The sequence below is a fragment of the Drosophila sulfurigaster genome, chromosome 2R (assembly GCF_023558435.1).
Source record: "Drosophila sulfurigaster albostrigata strain 15112-1811.04 chromosome 2R, ASM2355843v2, whole genome shotgun sequence".
Taxonomy (NCBI): domain Eukaryota; kingdom Metazoa; phylum Arthropoda; class Insecta; order Diptera; family Drosophilidae; genus Drosophila; species Drosophila sulfurigaster.
In genome coordinates, this window is record NC_084882.1 from 2,110,732 (window position 1) to 2,137,086 (window position 26,355).

The 26,355-nt window shown below is 35.5% G+C and overlaps 1 protein-coding gene across 8 annotated transcripts in view; it reads right to left on the reverse strand.

Moving 5' to 3' along the window:
• Positions 1-12,397: 12,397 nt before the first annotated feature.
• The window catches only part of LOC133835510 (autophagy-related protein 2 homolog B), a 93,890-nt gene continuing 79,932 nt past the window's right edge, over positions 12,398-26,355 (reverse strand). For 5 of the 8 annotated variants that reach the window (XM_062265471.1, XM_062265476.1, XM_062265473.1 and 2 more), the window contains 5 exons: positions 20,417-21,244; positions 19,981-20,108; positions 15,619-15,773; positions 13,807-13,950; positions 12,398-12,744 (listed from right to left, as the gene is read on the reverse strand). In XM_062265471.1, coding sequence (XP_062121455.1) covers positions 12,514-12,744; positions 13,807-13,950; positions 15,619-15,773; positions 19,981-20,108; positions 20,417-21,244 — 1,486 coding nt within the window. In that variant the 3' untranslated portion in view covers positions 12,398-12,513. Of the gene's footprint in view, positions 12,745-13,806; positions 13,951-15,618; positions 15,774-19,980; positions 20,109-20,416; positions 21,245-26,355 lie in introns of those variants that run through there. The other 3 variants (XM_062265486.1, XR_009893592.1, XM_062265472.1) reach the window with 3 other exon arrangements.

Sequence of the window (26,355 nt, forward strand, 5' to 3'; positions counted from 1 at the left end):
CTATGGAAGCACGTAGCGGAAAGGATAATTTCTTTTTGCCCATACCCATCCGACCAGACAACAGCCGTAGCGATCGCGTACGCCTTTCATAGCGCTACATTTACACCAGCTTCCTTCAGCGAACCAGTTTCGTTGTACGCTACACGTGCTCTATCGAGAGTTTTCCACCTCTATTCTATTATAGCGAATCGCGTTTCGAATTTTACACAAGTGACGATGGCAGTACACTGTCCTGTCTAGTGATGGCATGATTAATCATATGATACATATTTATCGATTAATTTGTTTCAATTAGCTATTTAATTGTATCGAAAAATGGGGTTCGATTAATTGAATCAGTAATCGATACTACAAAATAATCGCGACACTACAATTTTACGCACAAAATTAAAGGTTTAATAACATTTTATAATGGCACCAACCAGCAGAGTAAAATATTTTTATAAAATGAATAAAAAAGTGCCTTGCCGAGAAAAAGTTGAAATACTGCAAATATACTACTAATATGCTTCAGCTTTTAAAGCTGAGCTATATATTTTAGCTTGCCAGTATTGCTTCCTACCGGCCAGATCGTCTTTTTCCTATGGCGGATGGTACTTCTACAGAAAATAAAAATAGGTTAACTACTTCGCGTGAAATTATTATTTCTTAATACAGTATTGAATAAATAAATTATATATTTGTTTAATATTTTTGAAGCAATTGCATTACATTCACAAGTACAAAAAAAAAAAATATTGCTACATAAGTAGAATACAAAAAAAACCGATTGATTAATCGATTAATTTTTTCTTTTTTCTTGGATTAATTGCAATTAATAATTGTATGGTTTGAATTAATCATATGATTTAATAATCGATTAATGAATTTTTTTGCCATCACTAGTCCTGTTGTTCGAATCGCTTCTATGCCTATGCCTTCGAACCACACTTGCAAGTACGCAGTGTCAATGTGTCCAAACGCACTTGCAACTACGCAGTCTTAACGTGTCGACACGGCCATACTGACCCTAACACGACCTCGTGTAGAAAATAACAACATTTGATTTTTTCTCTTTTCTCCTTTTGTTTATTAAACTGGACATTAAATAGTTTTAAAACAAAAGCCAATTTCCTTATTTCCAGTATTGGGTTCCATAACCATCATTTTTGGTCATCGTATTGCTATCGGAACGTTTAATTTTTTACTGCTAAAACAGCTGACTTGTGTTTTGGTTAAAAGTAAACAACGCGAAAAAATGTCTTTTGTATGTCAAATTTCGTGCGTGGATTGAACTCACATAAGGATATTTTTATCCTGCATTGTTTATTTATGCTTCCCCTGAATAAAATATATTTGCCTTTTGTCTTTTTTGCAAAGAAATATTTGATACTTTCTTTAAAAAATCAGTTGAACAGCAATCAGCTGTTTCCCACAAAAAAATGGGGATGCCACCTTTTTAATGCATTTCATTCCGGTTATTCTAACAATTTTTTGTATAAAATTTGATAGTCACATAATCAAATTCCTCACGCATCATGATCAAAACTTACATTAATATGTTTTGCTTGTACTTGCATTACATTTTATGGTCTGCCATTTTCGTTGGGCAACAGTATAAAATGGGTAGCGGGTATCTCACAGTCGAGCACGTAGCTTTCTTACTTGTTTTTTTAAATCCTCATGTGCATATATATTTATAATTTCTTTTATTGGTTAAGGACTCTGAAATGTACCTGTGAGCTTCTAGAACTTTTACTATTTCAAAAGGCCCCTTGAATTTCGGACTTAGCTTGGTCTGGTGTAAAATAAAAAATCTCCAACTTAGTGCTTTATCTTACTGCCTTATTTGCCCTTTTTCTATCAAATCGTTCTTTATCATAAGCTGCACTAGCTAATATATTCTCTGCAGCTTGCGCTCTTACGTTTTACAGATCAGTAACATTTTCTGTCACTAGGTGGAAGTAATCCTAATGGAGGTGCTACCTTTCCCAATAACATTGCTAAAGAACTTGCTTTCGTAGTGCGGTTGGTTGCTCAATTGATTGCCAACTGCACCTTTCGTAACACATCCTGCCAAGACTGTGTTCCAGTTAACATATTCTTCAACGTGCTCATGGTTCGCTCCACTTGGCCATTAGCTCGACTTGCACCAGTGCACTATAGGAAAAAAGTCTATTTTTTTGGCATAAAATCAAATTATTTTACAAATTATTTTTAAAAATAAAATATATTTTTTGAATTTACATACCCTAATTAGCCAAGAACCGTTATCTAAGATTTTTTACTAACAACACCATAGTGTTGATAAACGAACAAAGTCAGCTGTTCGATTGACTTTGTAGTGTGCTTAAATTATTGAAAAATCTTTGCAAACTTTCACTGTTTATTTTGTGGTGCAACAAATTGATTTATTATTTCTGATTATGGCAAATCGTAGCAAAGGTATTTATAAATGTACATATCTTAGATTACATGTTTTGATTATTATGACTTGTTGTCCAACTGTGAAGTGTTTTATATGTATATCTTTTTAGCTTAAAACTAACAAGTTTGTTTGTGTTCCGTGGTGTATAACTTATAAATGGCACAACGTTGCAAAAGGTAAAAACGCAAAGTTATTACCAAATGTATCCTTAATATCATAAAACTAATCATTTTTGCAACTTTTTGCACGTTTCTTCAAAAAAATGACTTATGTCCAGCAACTTATGAGCTCCCACACGCTGCACTTCTCGAAGTTTGGGAGAAAAACAGGCGCTCTGATGATGCTCTAAGAAGCTACATACAAATACAACTTTACGGCGAGCAATTTGATGAAACTTTAAATCAGCAAATATCAACCAAAATTAAATGTTTCATTGGATATATTAAAAAAATTTATTGGTGGGGGGTGGGGAGTGGGGGTTATGAAGGCAATGGTCCGATTCAAAAAGCAACAAAATCCGAAATTACACATTAATCTTAATAGTATATATAACAAATTTCAAGTTTTTATCTTTAAAACTAGAGTTTATGCCAAAAAAATCGACTTTTTTCCCATAGTGCAGTGGCTATCAAATGCAAGTTTATTTTTTGATCTGAACAAAATTGACTGAACTTTGAGCCTGTAAAACACCTTCCCTGGACAGCTATTATTCAGTTTGGTACTCCAAACAATAAAACAGCAGATTTAACGGCTTTTATGCAACATTCCCTGTCTAATTTAGGACTATGACGAAGATAGACACATTTGGTAAACGCGTCTACCTGAACAATAACATACTCCTTCTGGTCACTCTTGCCACTTAATTTTCCTGTTATATCGATGTGTTTAATTCAATGACTTCTCAAAACTTAAATGCAATATTGACTCATCTTGATTTATAACAGACCATCTGAAAGCTCTTGGCACCACTGGTAAACAACGTGTTCTGCCATTTTTCTGTATTTTCCGATGAAGAACTTCTGCCCTTAGTTCATAGATTTTCGCAATATCTTCAGGCAGAGAAAAGTTTTTAAAATGTTTAACAATTTCGATTATGTCCGAATCTCGACGTTGTTCAGCAATAAACCAGTTGCTTAAAATTTAAGCTAAATTTACTATTTTCCCCTTTGACTATTTTTGAGGTCGAAGAAGACTTAGGTGAAAGAGGATTTCTCGATAAAAAGTCAACATCTGCCATTCTTTTCCCTTCTCTATACTGAATATCAAATGTGAATGACTGCAAATAAGCCCACCAACGCTGTGCTCTGAGGGTTAAATCTTGTATATTTCTCGACGCCTTTAGCGATTTACAATAAGCGACAAAGTTCCTTCCCAACAAATGTTGAAAATGTTTAATGAAGTTCACAACAGCTAAGGTTTCCAACTCGTACAAGTGATATCTTGATTCTGCCGGTTTGTTATTAATTTTATGTAACAAAATTGCACCGTAGCCACTGCAACTTGCGTCTTTATGCAATTCGATTGGATAAAAAAGGTTCAAAAATAACAAGGACTGGTTTGTCGGTAAGAGTGGCAATGACCTTTTTCCGTATCTGTTCATGCTGTTTTCCAAATAGATTTGTTTTTGTCTGCAGTTAAGAAATATAACGGTTTCATTAATTGTATAAATTCCTTAATAAACTGTCGGAGACAGGATGCTAGTCCAATGAATTGTCTAAGTGAAGTGGCAGCCTGTGAAGGCGGAAGAGCAGCTACAACTTTCTGTGGGTTTGGACGAATTTCCCCTGCACTTATATTGTAACCCAAATATTGAACCGATGTTTTCAGGAACACTTCAGAACACTTTGTAAGATTGAATAAAAACCCAGCCTTTGTCAAAACATCTAGAACGATCCGTAATTTTTCTAGCGCCTCGAATTTCGTTGAGGCAACTATCATGATGTCATCCTTATAGACGATTGCTAGATCCCCTAGCGCCTGCATTACTGCTCGTTGAAAAACACAAGGAGTCACAAGCGCCGTGTACTAGATAGTTATAATGTGCGCTCGCATCAACACCGGTTAAATGCCTTTTTCTTATCAACTTCTTTCTTTGTACATTGGGTAGATATGTGACCCAATTCTCCGCACTTGTAGCAAGTTACATTTGGGTTTTTACGGTGGGGACCATCGTGTTTGCCATGTCGTGTTGTATCAGTCGCAAATTGATTCTATAGTTTCATGAATCTGCATTCAAACATTTGAGAAATGACACTCTATCGATGATTGTTTTGCCGTTTAGAATAAGTTTCTGACTGATGCTCCATAGCGCCGCTTTTCCTTTTAATAAAAGTGAACGCTTTTAATTCGGACTGTAAATCGCCTCTGGTTCGAACATTTGATGTGAAACTTAAACGCTGCAATCGGTGATCGAAGTTTGCCAGCAATGCAAGGGTCACAGACACAGCAATCTCTTCGTTTTCCATTTGGCTCCAGTTGTTTGTTAGTTCCGTAAGCATGCGACTTGCATAAACGGCCAGACTATCGCCATCAGTAGGTCGATTTGATAGCATATTAAGAAACATGGTGGCTGGTGTTTCTATAGTGTCGAAGCGTTGCATAAACAGTTCTTTAAACTCAGACCAAGTAATTTCAGCGTAGCACACTTGCGAAGAGCTTCCTTCCAAAGCTGAACTGAAAGCCACAACCAACGCACTGCTTCTCAATGTGTTTTCTTGTAAAATTATTTCGACAGTTGTACACCACGATAATGCGTTGCAACGCGTTGGCGCCTGGTTTGTCTGGGTTGAATTTGGGTAGTTGCACAGATTTGTTTTGCTCTGCATCAGGTACCGTTGTTTTGATGGGTCTCACAAGTTCAATTAAATTTTGATTTTGTAACTCTATCATGGCACGCCATGGTCCATCCAACATTGAAGGCAGATGGCCAATGATGTTCGAATTATGATCGTTTTCCATTACGTTTCGAAATTTACACAAGCGACGACGGCAGTACACTGTCCTGTCGTTCGAATCGCTTCTATGCCTATGCCTTCGAAATAGCGACGAGACGCTGTCGCCCGTGTACTTGTCAAAGCGACAAAATGCAGACCACCAATCACAGCGCAAATAAAGGATAATGCAATCTAACATGCCTACTCTCAATTACGTTGTGTCAATGTGCCGAAACGCACTTGCAAGTACGCAGTGTTAATGTGCCGAAACGCAACAGCAAATACGCTGTCTTTATGTGCCGACATATATATATATTAATATAATAATATATATATATATATATATACAGTAGATTCCGGTTATAGCGACTTTCAAGGGACCGACGATTTTACGTCGCCGGAAGACGCACTAACCGAAAGGAAAAAAATAAATTTTTGTTTTTTTTTATGGTTGCCATGTTCGTAATAGGTTTTTAAGATAAAACAAATTAATTTTTAAACAACAAAAAAAAAATATAAATGTAATTTAATAGCATGGCATAAATCGTATACCTGCATGATCCTTAGCATAAGCTAAGGCGTCAGCTAAAACTAACAGAGAGTAGTGAGAATGTAAGAACCTTCGTGTCGCTGCTAGGCACACAAGCAGAACTCCCGATCACTGGTAAATACATACATTTCTAACAGCGTCGTTTGTTGCTTAAATTGTTTGTCATTACTTCGCTGAATTTTTTTTTTCGCCGCAATATCCGGTTGAATTGTGAAAAATTTCGTCGGTATAAGCGGTTTGTCGCTAAAAGCGGAGACGTACTAAGCGGAGGCCCTTTCATTAAGTATAGGGTGGTCCCCATACCACCAAACCATCGCGTTTTCGTCGCAATAACCGGACGGACAATATAAGCGGAGTCGTTATAACCGGATTCTACTGTATATGTACATATGTAAATAAGAATGAATAGATTTAACAAATATTTAACACAAATGTCTAGAATGAGCGATTTAAACGAAATACAAAATTTTATAGATATAAGAACAGAGATGTTTGAAGATAAATACATATTTGTTTAAAATATTTGGCACAAACAGTGAAGCTAAGTGTATGGCTTTGTTTAAAGCTGTCACATTTCTTTGGTTAGGATCACTTAACTAGTGTATATATCAAACTTGAAAATCCAATTATAATCTATGAAGACCATAAGGGATGTATTAGTACAGCAAACGACCCCTCAGTCACAAAAGAACAAAACATATTGATATTTAGTATCAGATTTGCGAAATAAGCTGGGACTGTTTCATCACGAATTCGCTATAATCTAGTTTAAGTGTTGTTATTGTATCAAATTCTTTTGTTTATTAATTAATATAATTTCAAATTGCTTTACAATTCCTTAAACTTAAATTTACAAACTACACATGCTGTCTGAATATATAATATCTATATGATCTAATGCAATTATGACACTTTTGCGGTAGTCTTTCAAAAGGTAAGACCGAATTTTTATAATTGATTTAATTTGATTCCCTATTTGGAATGGTAACAAACAGTTAAACCTATTTAGACTGGACAGGATCATTAAAAAGTTCCGTTAAGTAGAATCTGGCGCCGCATCTTTCCAAAAGCGACTGTTTGGTTCTGAAAATGTGGCTTTTTTTTGGGAATATCGTGGTTTACTTATCGAAAATAGTGCAATATTGGTGGAAATCGACTTATTATTCCACTTTCAAATTTTGGCGTAAACGTATAAGAAAATGTAAAGCAAGTAAGAATGCTACAATCGAGTGTACTCGACTGTGAGATACCCGCTACCCATTTTGAATAAAAGCAATATACTTTGCGGTATTTTTCTCAAAATATACCAAATATATTGCAAAAATACTAAAATTACAACCAAATTGTATATGTGGTATATCGATATAGTACCGCATTTAAAATATACCATAGACGGCACAATATACCAGATTGTCAGCCAAAGCAACTAAGACCCCTAGTAAGTAGGCGTTTTTGCCCATATTATTTCTTTAATAACTTCCACAATTTATCTGATCGCAACCAAATTTTCAGGAATCATATCTACTATAATAATTATTATATATACCAAAATTCCCAACTCTAGCTTTAAAATTACGCTTGTTATTCGTTTTTTTTTGATTTTCGGGGGCGTCACAAAAATTTGAAACAAACTTGATCTGCGTGCAAACATAACAAATGCTGTCGAAAAAAAAATATAGTTCTATCTCTTATAGTCTCTGAAATCTAGGTGTTCATACGGACAGACACACAGACGGACAGACGCACATGGGTAGATCGTCTCGGCTGTTGACTCTGATCAAGAATATATATACTTTATAGGGTCGGAGATGCCTCCAGTACTATTTAACTCTAGGCATCTAAGATAATTATCAAAATCAATGCGCGATTAATTCTTACTTCTGTCAGAAAGCTTGAAAAGGAATAAAAAAAATTTAAACCATTACAAAAAAAATAAAAAATTTTGTATTCCCGACCGGGACTTGAACCCGGACACTCCAACATGTTGGGCTTGCACTACCACCAGAGCTACCGCAATGCTTGCCTGGCAAAAATCCTCTACTGAACCCTCCCCGAGGGTGCTGGATGGGTAGGATCTGTATTACCTCATTGTCGTCGTGTAGCAGATCTCTAATATGCGCCGACGTTTCAGGTACTGCCGATCCTAACTGAGGGCCTCCTTATCTTTCGGGCATCTGTCTGTAGGTAAGAAATAGAATCTATGGTACGAGGTGTCTGGTGGCAGACTGAAAACGCTATGGGGCTCCCAAGAACAAAATTAGCCAAATGTCTCGGGTGGAGCATTTTAAAAAAAACCAACTCGGGCTGGGATGTCAGCCCAAACGTCGGTGGAAGGCGTGACTGCTACCACCCGCGGGCAAGGGAGGGAGAGATCCTTGCTGCGTGTCGCCAGCGGTCACACCACCGATGCAGGCCAAGTCAGTTGTAACAATAATGTCACAACCAACAACTCGAGGTTGATGCGCGCGGGTGCCCCTGTCTTAGCCGACTCGGACCAAGAGAGCACTGCGTCAATCTCTACGGTGCACATTGGGATGAAATGCCTTTATTTTGGCCATAACCGTAATTTTAAAGGTAGAAAGTTGAAACTTGGAGAATTTGCTGCTTATATTATTTGTGAATTTCGGATTTTTTAATTTTTTATTTTTATTTTTTTTTTTTAGTTTTTATTTTTTTGTTTTTAATCACCTCTAAATCGTTTTCCGGAAAATCATTTGGAAATACCCAGTCAAAAGAGGCCATTGCGATTTGTATCCAGCCAAATTTTTAGTTAGTCAGCCCGACGAAGAGAAACCTTGCTTGTATCTATTGAAATATTTAACCCCCAAATTCCCGCAAATTAATTAAATGCTACCTGAATATACACATAATAACTCATACTACCACATAAGTTGTTATTTGAATTCTGTTGTATCTTGCTAGATATGCTCCACGAAACACAAATATTTTAAGGTTAGAACCAACAAAACTACTGCTTACGTATTTCATTAAAAACATGACAACACAAAAACACATATAATTAAAAACTTATACAAATATTTTCTACATACCATGAAGAACATTTTCCAATTTAAGGTATTTTAATAAGTCAAACTGTTTAAAAATACGACAACGCCAAAACTAAGAAACTTGACTAGTCCGCAAGCTTGCACGCACCACGTGGCAAGAACAGCTGACTTCAAACAGCTGGTGCAAGACGAGGGCTGCGCAATAAAATTCAAATTAAATATTTTCGATGCCTAGGGACATTTCTAAGCTTGAAATAATTGCAACATTATTGATATATTAACATGAACTTTTTTAGGTTTTTGCCAAAATAAAGGCCTTTCATCACAATGTGCGGTGGAGGAGGAAAGTCGTCCTCTTCAGTCACCTCGGCCTATCGCCAGCACCTCCAAGGTTGCGCAGCGAGGCACGGGTGGCTGAAGGAGAAGGCCTCAAGGAGAAGCTTGCTGGGCTAATGCGTGGATGTGTAAAAAACCAACTTAGCCCTCTCCCAAAAGGCAATAAGGTGCATACCGGTTCTGCCAGCTCGAAGGTGGAGTCCATGGCAAGCAAGCGCCAACGGTCTGCTGAGAGTCCCAAGCAGAGGCTTCAGTGAGCAAGAAGCTGGAAGCACTTGGCTTCACCAACAATAAGACAGACAGTAACAGACATAGACGCGAGAGAAACGGTTGCGGAATCCGGCAGGCGGCATCTAGCCGTTGCTCTCATTGACAGCGGAGACTTTAACGGGAAAATGTCTGCAGAGCGGTGGCGGTTGACCCATAGCAAGCTGGTTGACGCACTGTTTGTTAGGATAGAGAGTGTCCCAGACAGCTTAATGCTTACTTTTGAAGGCACGGGCTGCATGAATGGCGTCAAGATCTTAGCATGCAAGGACGACCCAACGTTGCTTTGGTTAAAGGCGACTGTCATCAAACCTGACGGCTTGTGGGAGCGGGCCAAGCTAGACGTGGTGGATAGGAACAACATTCCGTCCATACCGAAGGCTAAGGTCCTGTTCCCTATAGTCGTGCAGGGCGAGCGAGCGCTTTAACTGCTTAGGAAGCAGAACCCGGCCATTCCGACGAGTGGTTGGTCCGTGCTGAAGGTTGATGAACCTTTACCCCATTCAGATCAATAAGGAGGCCGAGGATCTGCTTTATAAGCGCAACGGTAAGATGGCGTGGGGCATGGGCATGGGCATGGTCTGCTCTTCCAACAAACGATTAATAATCGGTACGAACGCCAACGCCCACCATAGCGTTTGAGGAAGTCATAATGAGTCATTTGTGGAAAACAAAAATGAAAGGGGTGAGTCAGTTCTTGATTTTATCCTAAAGTTTTAGCTGAGACTAACCAACAGAGGTGAGAAATCTACCTTTGTAGGTCCCACCTCTCATAACGTGCTGGACTTAACCATTGCGACTGAGAGTACTAATGTAGGAGAGTGGAAAGTCCTGGATAGACCCTCCTTCTCTGATCATAAGTACATCCAGTTTAACATTCCATTAAACAGAGTATCTACGGCTTAGCCGTTCAGAAATCCCCGTAACACGAACTGGGTGAACCCCCCCCTCAACCTCTTCACCGACGGGTCGAAGATGGACAACGGAGTCAGCGCGGCTGTATACTGCCCCAATCCGGTCTCCAAGGCGAAAGTCTTCGCCATAGGTAAGGCTGCAGAGGTAGCTCGGGGTATACAAAACAATTACAACTCTATTAACATCTTTGTTGACAGCCAGACTGCAATAAGATCAATGTCCTCAGATGTGGTCAAGTCCGAAGTTGTCCTGGCAGAAGAGCAGTAGAAGCGCTGAACGCATCTGCGGTCGTACGTATCTACTACTATCCTAAGTCACCAGGACATCGATGGCAACGAGATCGTAGATACTCTTGCCAAAGATGGGGTAACATGTTTAATGTGCCGTTATCCCTGAGATCTCTAGGCAGGGGAAATTGAAGTACGCTCTAGACTTCAGTGGAACGCGAGCTGGTGCATTACCAACTCGTGCAAAACTGGAGAGCTGATGTGTGCTTCAATTTAACCAATTTCGTCATGCAGCTTTCAAGGAAAGACTAACTGGCCACTGTCTGTCGGCTGTCCATACTGTAGAGATGGGCATCGCGAACAATGACCAGTCCAGATTCAAGGAACCACTTGAGCATCTTCTTTGTAGATGTCCAGCGATATCCCGGCTCCGGATGAAATACCTTGATTCGCCGTGTCATAACGAACTTAGTGATGTTTCTCGGCTACCACCTAGGATGCTGCTGGACCTTGCCAAAAATGCATCCATACTACGCGACTTCTGAGACGAAGACACCCTCCACCGGTACAGCTACAGACCTCTAGCAGGGGCGGCCGGTCCAACCTAACCTAACCCACCGCAATGCTTATGCATCTAAGACACGAGCAATTGTTGTCGTGTTTATCTGCGCTGCAAAACTACACATGCATACACATACCAATAAAGGCGAGCATGTAGCGGGCGTTTTTGCCCAAACAAAAGTATTTCTTTAATAACTTGGTCAATTTTTATCTGATCGCAACCAAATTCGGGTATGACAATTAATATAGTTATTATTGAATATACCAAAAGCTCTAGCTTTAATGTTGGCGTGGCACAAATTTTGAAACAAACTTAATCTGCACGCAGAACATAACAAATGCTGTCGAACAATAATTAGAGCTTATAGTCTCTGAGATCCAAACAGACGGACATGGCTAGATCGTCTCGGTTGTTGACGCTGATCAAGAATATATATACATTATAGGGTCGGAGATGCCTCCTTCTACCTGTTACATACATTTCCTGCCGACACAAAATTATAATACCCCTCTACCCTATGGGTAGCGGGTAGACGAACATGTCTATATCGTCTTAGCCGTTGACGCTGATTGAGAATATATATTTTAAGAGATCGGTGATGGCTCCTTCCACCTGCAGGAAATGTAGGAATATTAGTTGTTGCATAATACAATGTAACACACAGAAAGTATTAAAGGATTTCAAACTAATTGTGAGGATGAGTTCACAATATCTCAAAGGGTCCTCTTGATCGAACTTTGAAAGGCATGTGTGATATATATATATATGATAAAATTTATTAATAGGTGGCACTCGAGTTAGTTTAGATGTAGAATTTTGAGCAAGTCTTTCCGCTGCACCTCGGCGAAACAAAAACAGATGTAGTTAAGTCGGGCCTGAAATCCTAATTTTTGAGGCCAACTATTAACTATTAAACCAGTGCTAACCTAAACCTCACGAGTAGATCTTAACATGGTACTTGTGCTGAAATATTTGTAGTTGTTGAAGGGTATTTCAAATAGAATAGCTATCACCTTCGGGCTTGCGCACTGTTGTAGCATCTCTTGAGAAACTCACAAGCTTGTTGAAAACAAGAAAATTTTTTTTATCTGAGCATCGAGTTCTATTTTTTTATATTTCTTTTTGCATTTTTTTTAAATTTACATTGACCCAATTTTATTTTTGAGGTAAAGAAAAACATTCGTTTCTACTCATTTCCCATAAAGAATCACAAAATATATTTTTGTTATTGTAAAAAGTTTTTGGCTGCTAACATTTAAAAAGGGCTATTATTAATTATAAAATAATAATAAAAATATAATATACTTTTTAATTTTTCTCGTACTTCCATTTATTTTTGGCTTCACGCTTCGCTTCTGGTACTAGAGAGCTTTTAGCACCTCCTAGTATATTAGTTGTAGCCTGAGTAGCTAAAACAGCCGGGCAAACGACCAGTTGTGGTATTTGTCTGACAACAGCACCAACAGCGCCACTGTAGCCCTTTTGATCATGCTCCACAACGGCAGCCTCCATTAATGTGTTTGCGGTTTCATTTATTCCCTATATGTAGAAAAATATGTATTAAAAAATAATGAGTAGGAAAGTCGAGTATGACAAGAATTTTGTTAAATACTAATCGTTATTATTCAATACCCTAATTAGTTTTTTATTTTGTTTTATTTTTTCTTTCTTTTTTAGTTCTTTCTTTTTTAATTTTTTTTTTTTTTTTTTTTTTTTTTTTTTTCTTTTTAAGAGCTGAAAGGCAAACTGAAATAATATTTAAGTTAAAAAATTTGTAATAATCAGCTGATATCCATTGATATTGCACATTTTTCGATAAGTATTCCAAAATATTAGTCAAAATACCGCCATAATTTCAGAATCATTGCAAGATCGTCAGTGATAAGGGAATAATGCATACTATACGTATATTTATGGATCCTACGAAAGTAACATCGCATCTTAACAGAAAGTTAAGATTGATAGAATTCGCTTAATTGCAAAGCAGCCCTGTGCTTCAGATGTTATGGCATTGTTTACAATTTAAAATCTGACAAAATCGAATTCGCACAGATAGCGATAAGAAACGCCCTTTTGAAAACCCATTCACATTTTATCTTCATCAGTTCGAAAAGTGTACACTAAAAATAAAGAAAACGTTTTATTTAGACTGGGCTGCATCATTAAAAATTTCTGAAAACTAGAACAATACGCCTTCATTCCCTAAGCGGTTGATGAAGCCGCCTCAACAATGATTCTGAAAATGTGGCAATATTCCTATAAATTAATCAAAAAAGTACGATATCTATGAAAATCAGTTGATTATTCAAACTTATAGAATATTGTTTAAAAAAGAAAACCAAATATGCATGTAAAAAATTAAAAGGTAGTAAAGCTACGATCAACATTATCACTTTGTATTGCAATATGATTATACCAGAGAGAGTAGCTTAATATTATGCAAAACGCAAAAAATAGAACAAATTAATCAATAACAAATACAACTTATATAAACTTTAATTTAAACACATAATATAGAATCGCAATTTGGTCTAAATAGGGTACTACTGATTTACAAAAAAAACAATAATCATAGTTTGTTAAATGAATATCTAATAATACCTCTTTTACGATTGTATAAGCATTTGCGACACCCTCACGTAAATCCTTTGGGCGGCTATGGCGTTTCTTTCCAACTTTTGGTTTTTTTCTTCTGTTTAATGATGGTCCTGCAGAAAGCATGTCAAACGTGGTCTCTGCGGTAAACTGAAAAAAGAAACATAAATATTTATTTCTTAGCTTAACAGTTCTATATTGACGAATTGGATATTCGAAAGAATTTAATATAAAACAAATAAAAATGGTCTAGTCGAAAAAATTCCATTCCTCCTCAATATTTATAATTTGGTTACAAGTTTCTATTTCATAATTAAAAAAAAAAATTTGGTTGCAAATAAAACTAAGACTTATTGATGACACGAATGTATGTACGTAAACACCCAAGTTTAAAAACCTACTTATTTTATTTTGTCGGCGTATATAGCAGAGACGCATCTCTCCGCATATTTCCTATCTAACCATATAATACATATGTTGATACACCAACTTTTGAAGCAAAGCGTATCATTAAAAACAGTATTATTACGACCCCAGAAGAGCCGAGCGCTGCGATTAGAACTCCAGAGCCTCTTCGAAACAGTGGGTGAACTTAGCTATTGTTCGTATGTGAGCTGGTTAGCTTACTCCACGAGAGTCTATGCTTTCTGGGTGAGTGATCTGACTATAGATCAGATAAAGAAATGAAGCCTATCAAAATCGGAAGGATGTTTTTCATAAATGAATAATCAAAAAAGTGCGACTTTGTTGTATAATAGCATCCTTGTTTTGTTTTATAATAGCATTATATAGTGGTTTCAGGTCAGGATCTCCAGTGCGTGCTTGGCGATAAACATCCCTAGTAAGTTAAAATAGTAAGTAAAAACTTTATACGAATATTAAAAACCAAAAATAACAGAATATGGTGGCGAACGTTAGAGAACGATGAGTGCTTAATGTGATTTCCTATCAAGATTCCGACGTCTCCATGAGCTTTCCCCAATGGTGATTCTTATTGTAATCGATGTTTGTGAAGTGGAACGCGTCCTATTGTCGTCTACGAAGAGGAGCCCCATTGATTGTTATTGTTTATTTTTGTAAGACAAGCAGCTTTATCAAAACACTTCTCTTGAGATGTGTAGTTGTCCGCATAATTGATATATAGATTCCATCGTACTATGATTAGGATCGATAGTATTAAGCGATCGATTCATTGTGTTGCAGTTACAGTTGCTAATTACGTCACTATAAATGGCCGCGGTTTTATCTCTAACTTCTTTTCTTGTGTTGAGATAATTTGGTGAACGTGGTTGCTTACGTTGTGCAACCTGATAGTTAATTGTATGTGTGGTGTATATGTCACTCGCTTAACCTATAGAACATAGCTTTATAATTTAATAGCTTCCGATGACTGAGACAGATTCTGAATTTGTTTTTTTGTTTAATATTTGAATATAAATAGTTGACAATATGATTTTCTTAAGTTTGTAATCTACTAAGATATATGCACCAATAAGTTTTAATACTATTCAAATAGTGAACTTTTTTTTGAAAATTTGTTGTTTCCTTGTTGCTAAAGAATAAATAAGATTTATGCACCAATAAGTTTCAATAACATACTATTCAAATAGTGAACATTTTTTTGAAAATTGTAGTTTCCTTGTTGCTAAAGAATATAATATATAGATATATATATATCTATATCTATATATTGTTGTTGAATAAAAACTTTTGAGTATTTGTAAGAACTATATAGTATGCTTAATTTAGAATCTATAAATTAGGTATTAGATTATTATTAAAATTAACAATTAATTTTTATATAAATATGAGTGTTACCTGGAGTAAATGAATTATTCTAGACGTAATTTCCAGTGCTGCAATGGCAGTTCGTGCGCTGAAACTTTGGGCACCAAGTTGAAAACCTTTTATAATTCTGCCATCTTTATTGTATTGTTGTAATGGTAGACGAAATAAATCAAAGAATCCTTGGACTGAAAAAATTAAAATATGTAAACACTTAATTATAACAACGGTACTTCTGTAGTCAGTAACAAACTGAGGTTTTTTAGGATGGTTTCTCACAACAAATACTGTTGTTAAAGTCCAAGCGATTCCAAGTAGAAATAAAACAGTAAAGCTTAATCCTCATTTTATTTTCACTGATTACCATGATTGGCAACGAGTATGCTTTGTTCCTGTCAATTGCTAGATCTTAATGCAGCTCGATCTATGTATGCAGAGAAGATGTGTGTGTGGTTTCAAATCGTCAATATATAATTTGTTTGAGAAAACGTTACGCAATATGCGATTGCGTGCATGTATTTTTAGAAACTGAGGAAAAAATAAAAGTAAATTTTTATGCGATCGAGGGGCGGAAGTGGGCATGACAAACATTTGAGACAAACTTGATCTGCGTGCAAAAAAAACAAGAGCTATCTCCAATTATCGTGAAATTGTAGCTAAGTTATTATCTTTAGTCATTTACATATGTGCTCTGTGTAAGACAATAAATATAGAAAAAATGACATTGGAAAGGAGACGCTCAGGAGTTATTTAAATGAAACTGTGAGTCGGTTAGGTGTTAATAATAACGATTAGTGCCTCCTTCTTATCAGAAATAAAATAGATTACCTTTGTTGAAAATCTTATCAAATAAATTTGACTATGAAGAATTTATATTTGATGCAGAAACTATTAAAAGACTAGTACTATAAATTAGATTAAAGATTAAATATTGAAAAAGTTATCAACTAAGAAGGCTCGAGAACATAAAAATGCTATGGAAGGAGTGACCACTTACTCAATTAGAATGTTTTGAAGCAACGAATGTTGCATTCAGAGCGGGTTAAAACAAAAAGTTTTGAAATACCAAAAGATTCTGAAAAACAATATCCAGATCGCTCCAATTAAAGAATCGGATTCGATTAAGAAAAATGACATACAAAGGCATGCTCGGGTATTCACTTTTGGTTTTCGTTTTCGTTTTGAAAATTTTCACTTTCACAAGATTCTTTCGAATTGCAAAACGAGAAAATTTGTCTTGCCGAAATGAAAAGTAAATGAATTTTTATACCCGCTACCCATAGGGTAGAAGGGTATTATAACTTTGTGCCGGCAGGAAACAGGAAAAAGGTAGAACGAGGCATCTCCGACCCTAAAAAGTATATATTTTATTGATCAGCATCAACAGCCGAGACGATCTAGCCATGTCCATCTGTCCGTCTGCGTGTCTGTCTGTCCGTATGAAACACTGGATCTTAGAGACTATAAGAGATAGAGCTATAATTTTCGACAGCATTTGTCATGTTTGCACGCAGATCAAGTTTGTTTAAAATTTTTGCCAAGCCCACTTCCGCCCCCGCAAATCTAAAAAACTGAATTCCTGAAATTTGGTTGCGATCAGATAAAAATTGTCGAAGTTATTAAAGAAATACTTTTGTATGGGAAAAAAACGCCTAGTTACTAGGGGTCTGAGTTGCTTCGGCTGACAATCTGGTATATTTTTAGTATTTTTGCAGTATATATTTGTTATATGTTGAGAAAAATACCGCAAAATATATTTCTGTTATTCAAAATGGGTCGCGGGTATCTCACAGTCGAGTACACTCGGCTTTAGCTCTCTTGTTCTATATTAAATCGGATCTTATTTGCAAAAGGAAAAAAAGTAGTTGATTCATTGGTTTATTGTCGTTCTTTTAAGACCGCTAGAAGATCAATTAGGCTTGTAAATATTTTTAAAACGACTAATTTTTGACCCCACCTCAAATTGGAAATAAAATTTTGCATCGGCAACAACAATTTTACTTTTGATGGAATGAAAAAGCAAGTTAAAAATATATGGATAATGAAACGGGTGACATTAAATTTGTTGAAGTTGGGTAAAATATATTTTATAAAAATTAATTTATTTAATTTAATTACTTAAGTGCTAAAATGTTATAAAAAAAAATTGTTGGAATAACCGGAATGAAATCCATTAAAAAGGTGGCATCCCCTTTTTTTTTGTGAAAAACAGCCGTTCAATTGATTTTTTTTAATAACAAATAATAAAACGGCAAAATAGAAGATCTTCCCAAAATTATTATATTCACCGCTTCAATATTAGATATTGCTGAGAATGGATTTGTAGTCCCAGGACCTCACTTCGGAGGTATTTTAGAAAATAAAGAATAAACAAAATTTGAAAATTTTTAAACAATGTAGAAAGTAAAAATAATGAAGAGGAGATATAAAAACCAATTACGATAATTATATCAAAATATACATTACAGATAAAGGGCCTGCAAATTAATAAAACTCAAACATTGTAAGCTCAGAGTTGCAAAATTAAAATTCAAAAAAGGTTAGCAAGTTGTTCAAGAATAAAAAATGAATGGAATATGTTAAAGTATTTTTAAATTTTTTGAATGTTAATGTTAATCAAAAAATGTCAATCTAATCTAAGCAAACAAAGCAAGTAAGAAAGTTACAGTCGAGCACACTCGACCGCTCGATACCCGCTACCCATTTTGAATAAAGGCAAAATATTGCGGTGTTATTTTCAAAATATACCGAAAATACTAAGAAAGTACTAAATATATACCAGATTGTATATTTGGTATATCGATATAGTACCACATTCAAAATATACCATAGACGGCACAATATACCAGATCGTCAGCCAAAGCAACTAAGACCCCTAGTAAGTAGGCATTTTTGCCCACACAAAAGTATTTCTTTAATAACTTCGACAGTTTTTATCTGATCGCAACCAAATTTCAGGAATCATAACTACCATAGTAATTATTGTATATACCAATTATTGTATATTATTATTATTATACCAATTCGCAACTCTAGCTTTAAAAGTACGCTTGTTATTCGATTTTTTGATTTGCGGAGGCGGAAGTGGGCGTGGCATAAATTTGAAACAAACTTGATCTGCGTGCAAACATAACAAATGCTGTCGAAAAAATTATTGCTCTATCTCTTATAGTCTCTGCGATCCAGTGTTTCATTCGGACGGACAGACAGACGGACATGGCTAGATCGTCTCGGCTGTTGACGCTGATCAAGAATATATATATTTTATAGGGTCGGAGATGCCTCGTTCTACCTGTTACATACATTTCCTGCCATCACAAAGTTATAATACCCTTCTACCCTATGGGTAGCGGGTATAAACAGTAGGAAACACCAATATAAATGCGATATTCGATATATTCGATATTTCAAATAAATTTAAAAAAAAAGGTATGTCGAGTGTGCTCGACTGTGAGATAACCGCTACCCATTTTGAATAAAAGCACAATATTTCGGTATTATTTTCAAAATGTACGAAAAATACAAAAATACTAGAAATACACAAAATGGTATAGTTGATGTAATAATAACAATCAAAATATACCATAGACGGCACAATATACCAGATTGTCAGCCAAAGCAAAGAAGACCCCTAGTAAGTAGGCGTTTTTGCCCATACAAAAGTATTTCTTTAATAACTTCGACAGTTTTTATCTGATCGCAACCAAATTTTCAAGAATCATAACTACTATAGTAGTATATACCAAAATTCGCAACTCTAGCTTTAAAATTACGCTTGTTATTCGATTTTTTTGATTTGCGGGGGCGGAAGTGGGCGTGGCAAAAATTTGAAACAAACTTGATCTGCGTGCAAACATAACAAATGCTGTCGAAAATTATAGCTCTATCTCTTATAGTCCCTGAGATCTAGTGTTTCATACGGACAGACACACAGACGGACAGACACACAGACGGACATGGCTATATCGTCTCGGCTGTTGACGCTGATCAAGAATATATATACTTTATAGGGTCGGAGATGCCTCGTTCTACCTGTTACATACATATATTTCCTGCCGGCACAAAGTTCTTATTCGATTTTTGTTGATTTGCGGGGCGGAAGTGGGCATGGCAAAATTTGAAACAAACTTGCATGCAAACATAACAAATGACGAAAAAATTATAGCTTTGAAAACGTGGTAAAGTGCGTCAACGAAGCAGACAGCGACCAAAAACCGGACGAAGGCTTCTCATGATCTTGACATAATGTATTTAATAGTATTTTACGAATTTGATCTGCTTAACGACAATTGGCTTTTTCTGTTTCAACAAATTATATATTGTGGTCAACCAAACGGCAAGAAGTTTACCTTGCGACATAAGATTTGTTAGCTTTGATTTATTGTGCATACTTACATAATTGAAGTACAGCATTTGTTGGCCCGATTCCACTTAAAATATTGGGGAGCTGGTTCCTTTTAATATCTTTAAGCCATTCACGACACAAAAATTCTATTAACTTATTCCACCCTAGAAGGCCTCGTCTAAAATGTCGGAAAATAATATAAATTATTACAATGAAATAAACAAAAATTACGGTGTATACTCAATTTAAACATTGCACTAATTTAATGCCAATTAATAAAAAAAAAAAAACAAATTGCTAAGAATTTGAAGATTGGCATCGATTCGATATACGAATACTTGTGAAGATCACTAATTATTATACAATAATCTTTTATCACAACATAAAAAATATGTGAGAATAACCAATAAACTCAATGATGAGATTTGGTTTTTGTCTTCTTGATACAATTAATTTCATTTTATTTCTATAAAAATTAAAACTTACCGACATATAACTTCCCGAAGGTTAATTCCAGATCCTTGTAATTGTGCAAGTCCCATTACCAATCCTGTTATTGGACCCCGGGATAATTCAATTCTTCGACCATGGTAGTCAAAACATATAGGCAAAGATGGACTAAATATAAACTCTTTGAAGTAAATAGGTTCATTTAAATTCGTGCCTTCTTCTAATTCTTTTGCATTTAATGCTATTTTTTCAAAAGGATCAGCTACATCTTTATCGGATGCATTAGTAGATTTTAAATCATTTACGACACTTGGGTTAACTTCTACTGTCATTATTGGCACATCCCTATCTAAATCTAAATTATTGCATGAATACTCAACAATTTTGGACGCCTCAATTAATGCAGAAAAATATTCTTCCAAGAAAATTAACGTGTCTTGGTCAATATTAAGACGTATTGGCAAGATTGAAACTTTCAAAGAACATTCCTCCGCTCTGCTCTTATTCGCATTGGATCGAGAATTAAGCGCTTTCACAGTGATCATGTTTTCACTATTTTTGTGTGAAATGTTGTTGATAAAAGGGTGATAAAGAAGTTTATTAATTTCTGATGATTTTAAACGGTCCCGAATTTCTATTTCAGAAATAATTAGAACTTGTCTAGATGAATATGCTGCATTAATCGGGTATGTATCATGAGAAATACGAATTTTTGTTAATTGTATTTCTACAAGAACATCGGGGTTACGTTGAGATAGCACTGATGCATCAGGAATGATTTTTCTCATGTTTTCATGGCTTTCATTTGGAGCTTCCGACACGCCATGCTTATATGTGTCGGACATTTTAGGCACTGCTGAAAACCTAAAAAAAAATATTTTGTAGTTGTATTAATTAAATACAAAATCGTATATTACGTTATATAATTCAAATTAGTTTTTGTTTATATTAAATTTTTAAAACTTTTTTTTTTAATAATAATAGATGCACAATTCGTTCTAAAATAGATGGACAAAGTTATAGAAGCTAATCCAACCAATTATTGAAGATATAGAGCTGTAAGCAAGCATGTCCCTTCCTGTTCGTCACAATCGACGAATTTCCTTCCCTCAATCAACCAGCTATATTACTTATAAAGTAAGCAATATTACTGAATGATTTAAATAAGAAATAAATTGTCTTCTGTGTTAGTAAGTAAACTACCTAGTGGTTCATCGATAAGCTGACCTTAGCAAGGCGTGCTCAGATTAATTGACAAGTGTATCAGGAATAGATTTACTTATCCAAACTGCGTTACTAATTATTAATTAATTTAAATTATTAATACATTAATTGATAAATTCCCATACATATCAAATCAAGTATAGCTCGAACCACTGAGATACACAAATATATAGTTATGCAAGGATCGCTGAATTCCTTCAACCCGCGTTTTATGAAGCCTATCACACCCATTGCCCTATTTACAGCAGACAGAATATGTTAATCGAATTTTAATTTTAAGTCAAGAAGAATATCCAAGTCGTTCAACGACTATATTCGCAGAAGTATTCCATAGTATATAATTATTTACCTGGTTCTCCCAAGTCATAAACATACGTTAAGATTAAGGTCGCTTTGCAACCATGAGCCAGAAAGAAACATTGAACGTCAAGAAGAGCTTAACATCATCAGCATACAGCAAAAGGAAGATCATTTATGTAAAAGTTTACTTTATTCATGAAAGATATTCCCAAATGACTATTCAGTAGGACCACATATGTTACAGATTTAGATACAACAAATAAACTTTTATATATATACATATATACGAAAGATATAAGGAGGGTCCCCTGAAATAAGCTAAAAGAAGTTTATATATCAGGAGCGAAAGTCAAGAGCCTTACCAAAATCAAAATAAATAACATCAGTTAGCATCTTATTCTGAACTCAACTGATACCGACAAATGGCAACTTTAATAAGTTATTGGTTATCAATACAAATACAATAATAAGGATAAAGCAAAATATTTCTAACATTTGAAATAGAAAATCAGGTTCATTAGATATTGACTTATTTTCAAAAAACACAACGATAGTTCGTTAGCTGATCTTCGTTTCGTGTTGATTTGATTACAATTAGATGAAAATTGTCAAAGTTATTTAAGAAATTCTTTTGTATAGTATGTGAAAATCTCCCATTTACTACGAGGTTTAGTTGCTTTGGCTGACAGTCCCGAATATTTTGCATTCTTTGGTATATTTTTAATGGTACTATATTAATATACCAAAATACATAGTCCCTGGCACATCTTAGTATTTTTGCTGAATTTTGTGGTATTATTTATGAACGGGGTAACGACATATCTCCGCGCGACATATCTCCGCTGAACAAAAAACTCCGCGCGGAGATGTGACGTTTTGAAAACGACATAGCTCCGCCAAAAAAAAACGACATAATTTCGCTCGAAAATTGTACCGTGCGGAGATATGTCGCTATGCCTTATGAACACACTGTTCTGCTGTTATTTAAAGTAGGTAGCGGGTATCTCACAGTCCAGCACACTCGACTTTCTTTATTACCCGTTCGATGGCAACACTGCCACTACTACTAAACCTATATTTCAATATTTCATCCACTGCAGGGTATATTTATTTGGACGTTGACGTACTAACGACAGTACCATCAATTGGCCCAGCGATACCAAGCACAGGCTTGTTGACGCTTGCATTAATCGAAAACCGCGAATACATATTAAAAGACGCTGGACAGCTAATTAAATACAGCTAGAGAAGCAAAATATGTTAGAATATATGTATAAGATAAAAAACATTTAAATACTCGATAAATGCTAATGAAGTTTTAAGCTGAGGAATAGATTTACTGAAGATTATTGAGAATATTATAATTCTCACACAGAATACGGAAGGGATTATGATAAGCAAAGTTAGTAGTTCTACGGGAAATGAGAAGAGGAAGAAAATTCCTGGTGATCCTGACCGGAACCGCAAAATATTAGGGTTCCAATTTAAACTACGAAGAGCAAATATCAAAAATTGTTTCGGTGCAGAAACAAATTTACTAAATTTAAGTTTTGCATCAAGCAGAATCCCTAAGTCATTCACAGTAGAGAAGTATTATATAAAATACAGTTATTTACCTGAGAAGAACCCCTACAGAAGGTCATAAGATTACATTTATTGCAATTGAGATGTAACATATTTACTCTGCACCAAGATTCTAGACGATTAAAGTCACATTGCAACAGTGAGCTGGCCAGACTATCATTAAATGTCAGGCAAAGCATAACGTCACACGGGAAGCTTTATAACAGAAGGAAGATAATTTATGAACAAAGTGAAAAATAGAGGACCCAAATGACTACTCTGGGCACATTAGAAGTAACTTGGACACGTTTAGATACAAAGACATTATAATAAACATTCTGTATTCTGTTGGAAAGGAATGAGGAGATCCACTCAATTAGGCTATGAGGAAACCCTAAAAGATTAAGTTTATACAGAAAGAATTGATGATTTACTGAGTCAAAAGCCTTACTAAAATCGGTGTGACATCCGTTTGCATTTTATTCTCGAATCCTTTAATTACAATAGAGGAGAACTCCAATAAGTAAGTAGATGTGGACTTAGATTTGACAAGGTGTAAGGTACAAGGTACACAAGGTAAGGTGAAATTATACATTTACACAGATGCAGTTAAGAAGTTATGATTTTTTCAAATGCATTCGGAATCGCAAACATATTAGATATACCGCGATAATTTTGAACTTTAGATTCGTTCCCTTTTTTTAGGATAGGTATTTTTTAGGATTTTTGGAAAAGAGCATGAGTTAACCGATAACTCAAACTATTTAAGAAACGGTTTACAGATACTACCAGCGCAATACCTTAGCACACAACTAGGCACTTCATCCCGGCCTGCCGAAAAAACAGGTTTATAGCCAATAGTTCCGTTAAAATAGAACTTTAAGTAATTAAAGGACCAAAAATACAATTAGATGAATTTACCTGATGATACGAGAATTGGAACAGAATATGTCGTTTGGAAAAAGTCAGCAAATAAATCAGCGATACCAGGACCATTAGATACTGTCATATTCTCCAAAGACATAAATGCTGGCAACGACGCGGATCTACGCTTCGAGTTAACGAAGTCGTTTTTAATCGTTTTTGATCACGCTGAAATCTTATTCTGCACCTAGTCAAATAATCATTATAATACTCATTGTTATGAGTGCGGAAAGCAACAGAATAGCGGCGAAAATCAAGGGAAGAGCCAGTTTCCTTGAATTTTTTGTGAAGTCTCGACTTAAGATTTTTTAAATTCAATAATTCCATAGTAAACCATAAGGGTTTATCAGACAAATGTGGAATTCTTGATGGAACACAAGCATCAAATAGTGTGTTCAAAGTAGTATAAAAATATTCAATCGCTATAGCCAAAGAAAGTTGCGAGCAGTCAATTTGAGATATAAGGACAGCAGTTTCTCAAAATCGGTTTTCTGAAAAAAAAACGAGAACGCTCACCACAACGTACACTAGACTCTGACGCAATATATGGGAGCTCCAGCATAATTTATAAAGAGGGATGGGAAGGGTCTTCAGGAGAGGATATAAGAGATGTTCTCGATGGAGAACTGGAATCTGGGTCTAAAACATAAATAAGGTCTAGAGACCTGTTTAAACAATTTGGAATACCATTAATCTGAGACAATGCTATACTCCGAAAATACTATCAATAAAAACATGGGATGTAGAGGGGCACAGTTTATTAAAATTCTTTGCGGAATGCCATGAGATACCAGTAATATTGAAATTACCAAGGGCTAAAAATGAATCTCGATCAGAAAGCATGTTAGAAATGTTATTAATTATAGAAAAATGAGCTAAATACAGAGCATCATCTGAAGCAGGGGGGATATACAAGAAAGAAATTAAAATGTTAAAACTACCAAGGGATAATTTTACAGCCACTTGCTCAATATCAGAAGTGTGATCTATCAATTCTGATAGCTACTGCAATTAAAACCCCACCACCACAACGTAGATTGCGATCACGTCTGTATAAGGAAAATCTACTAGGAAAAATTTCAGTATCAATAATGTTATTCTTTAACCATGTTTCAGTAAAAGCAATGACATTGAAAGGGAAAGATATACTATTTAAATATAGGTCAGTCAGTTTACTGTAAATACCACTTACATTCTGATAGGCAAGAAGTAAAGAGAATATTAGTTTTTTGAACTGACAGACAAAGAAAAAGGCTTTGAATTAGTATTATTGCTACTATTAGGAACAGAAACCGGAGACCGACTTTTTTATAGCAACAAATTCTTCTTCTGTTCCGGTCAAAACTGTTTTCTGCACATCATGCTAAATTGTTCATCAGGAACACTTATTTTAAAAGATGCAATTTCCCGCTCGTACGAGAAATTAAAGTTGCCCACTGGCTTGCCATTTGGACTTAATATAAGCTCGAACATCATCAGATGACATATAACCAGGGTTGCCAATGCAAATTTATACATTTCCCCAAAAATCGGGAAAAAATTCCCCAAATTTGGGGACAAAAAACCGTTGATTCCCCACAAATTCCCCATAAATGAAACAATAAAAAGCTGAGTATAACTCATATTAGTATTCTTAATTAATTAAAATAAAAACTTAAACAGTTAACATTCATATTCTTTTCCATATTTTTGTGAATAGCATTTTGTTTGACGGGTTGAACTTGACGCTGCCGCCTAGTTTTTTAATTCCTTCTCTTGCAGCCATAAATGATACAACAGTATCTGTATTCAGTCGATTACGGTTTTCAGTTTTCAAATTCTTAAGAATAACATAAACTTATCGAACTCAGCTACGAAAATGACGAAGACAGCGCGCATAACATGTAGGCGTTTAAGAAAGAGAAACGGGAATCCCCTGATCATAAACAAAACCACTGTCAATCTACTTGTAGTTTGAAACTAGA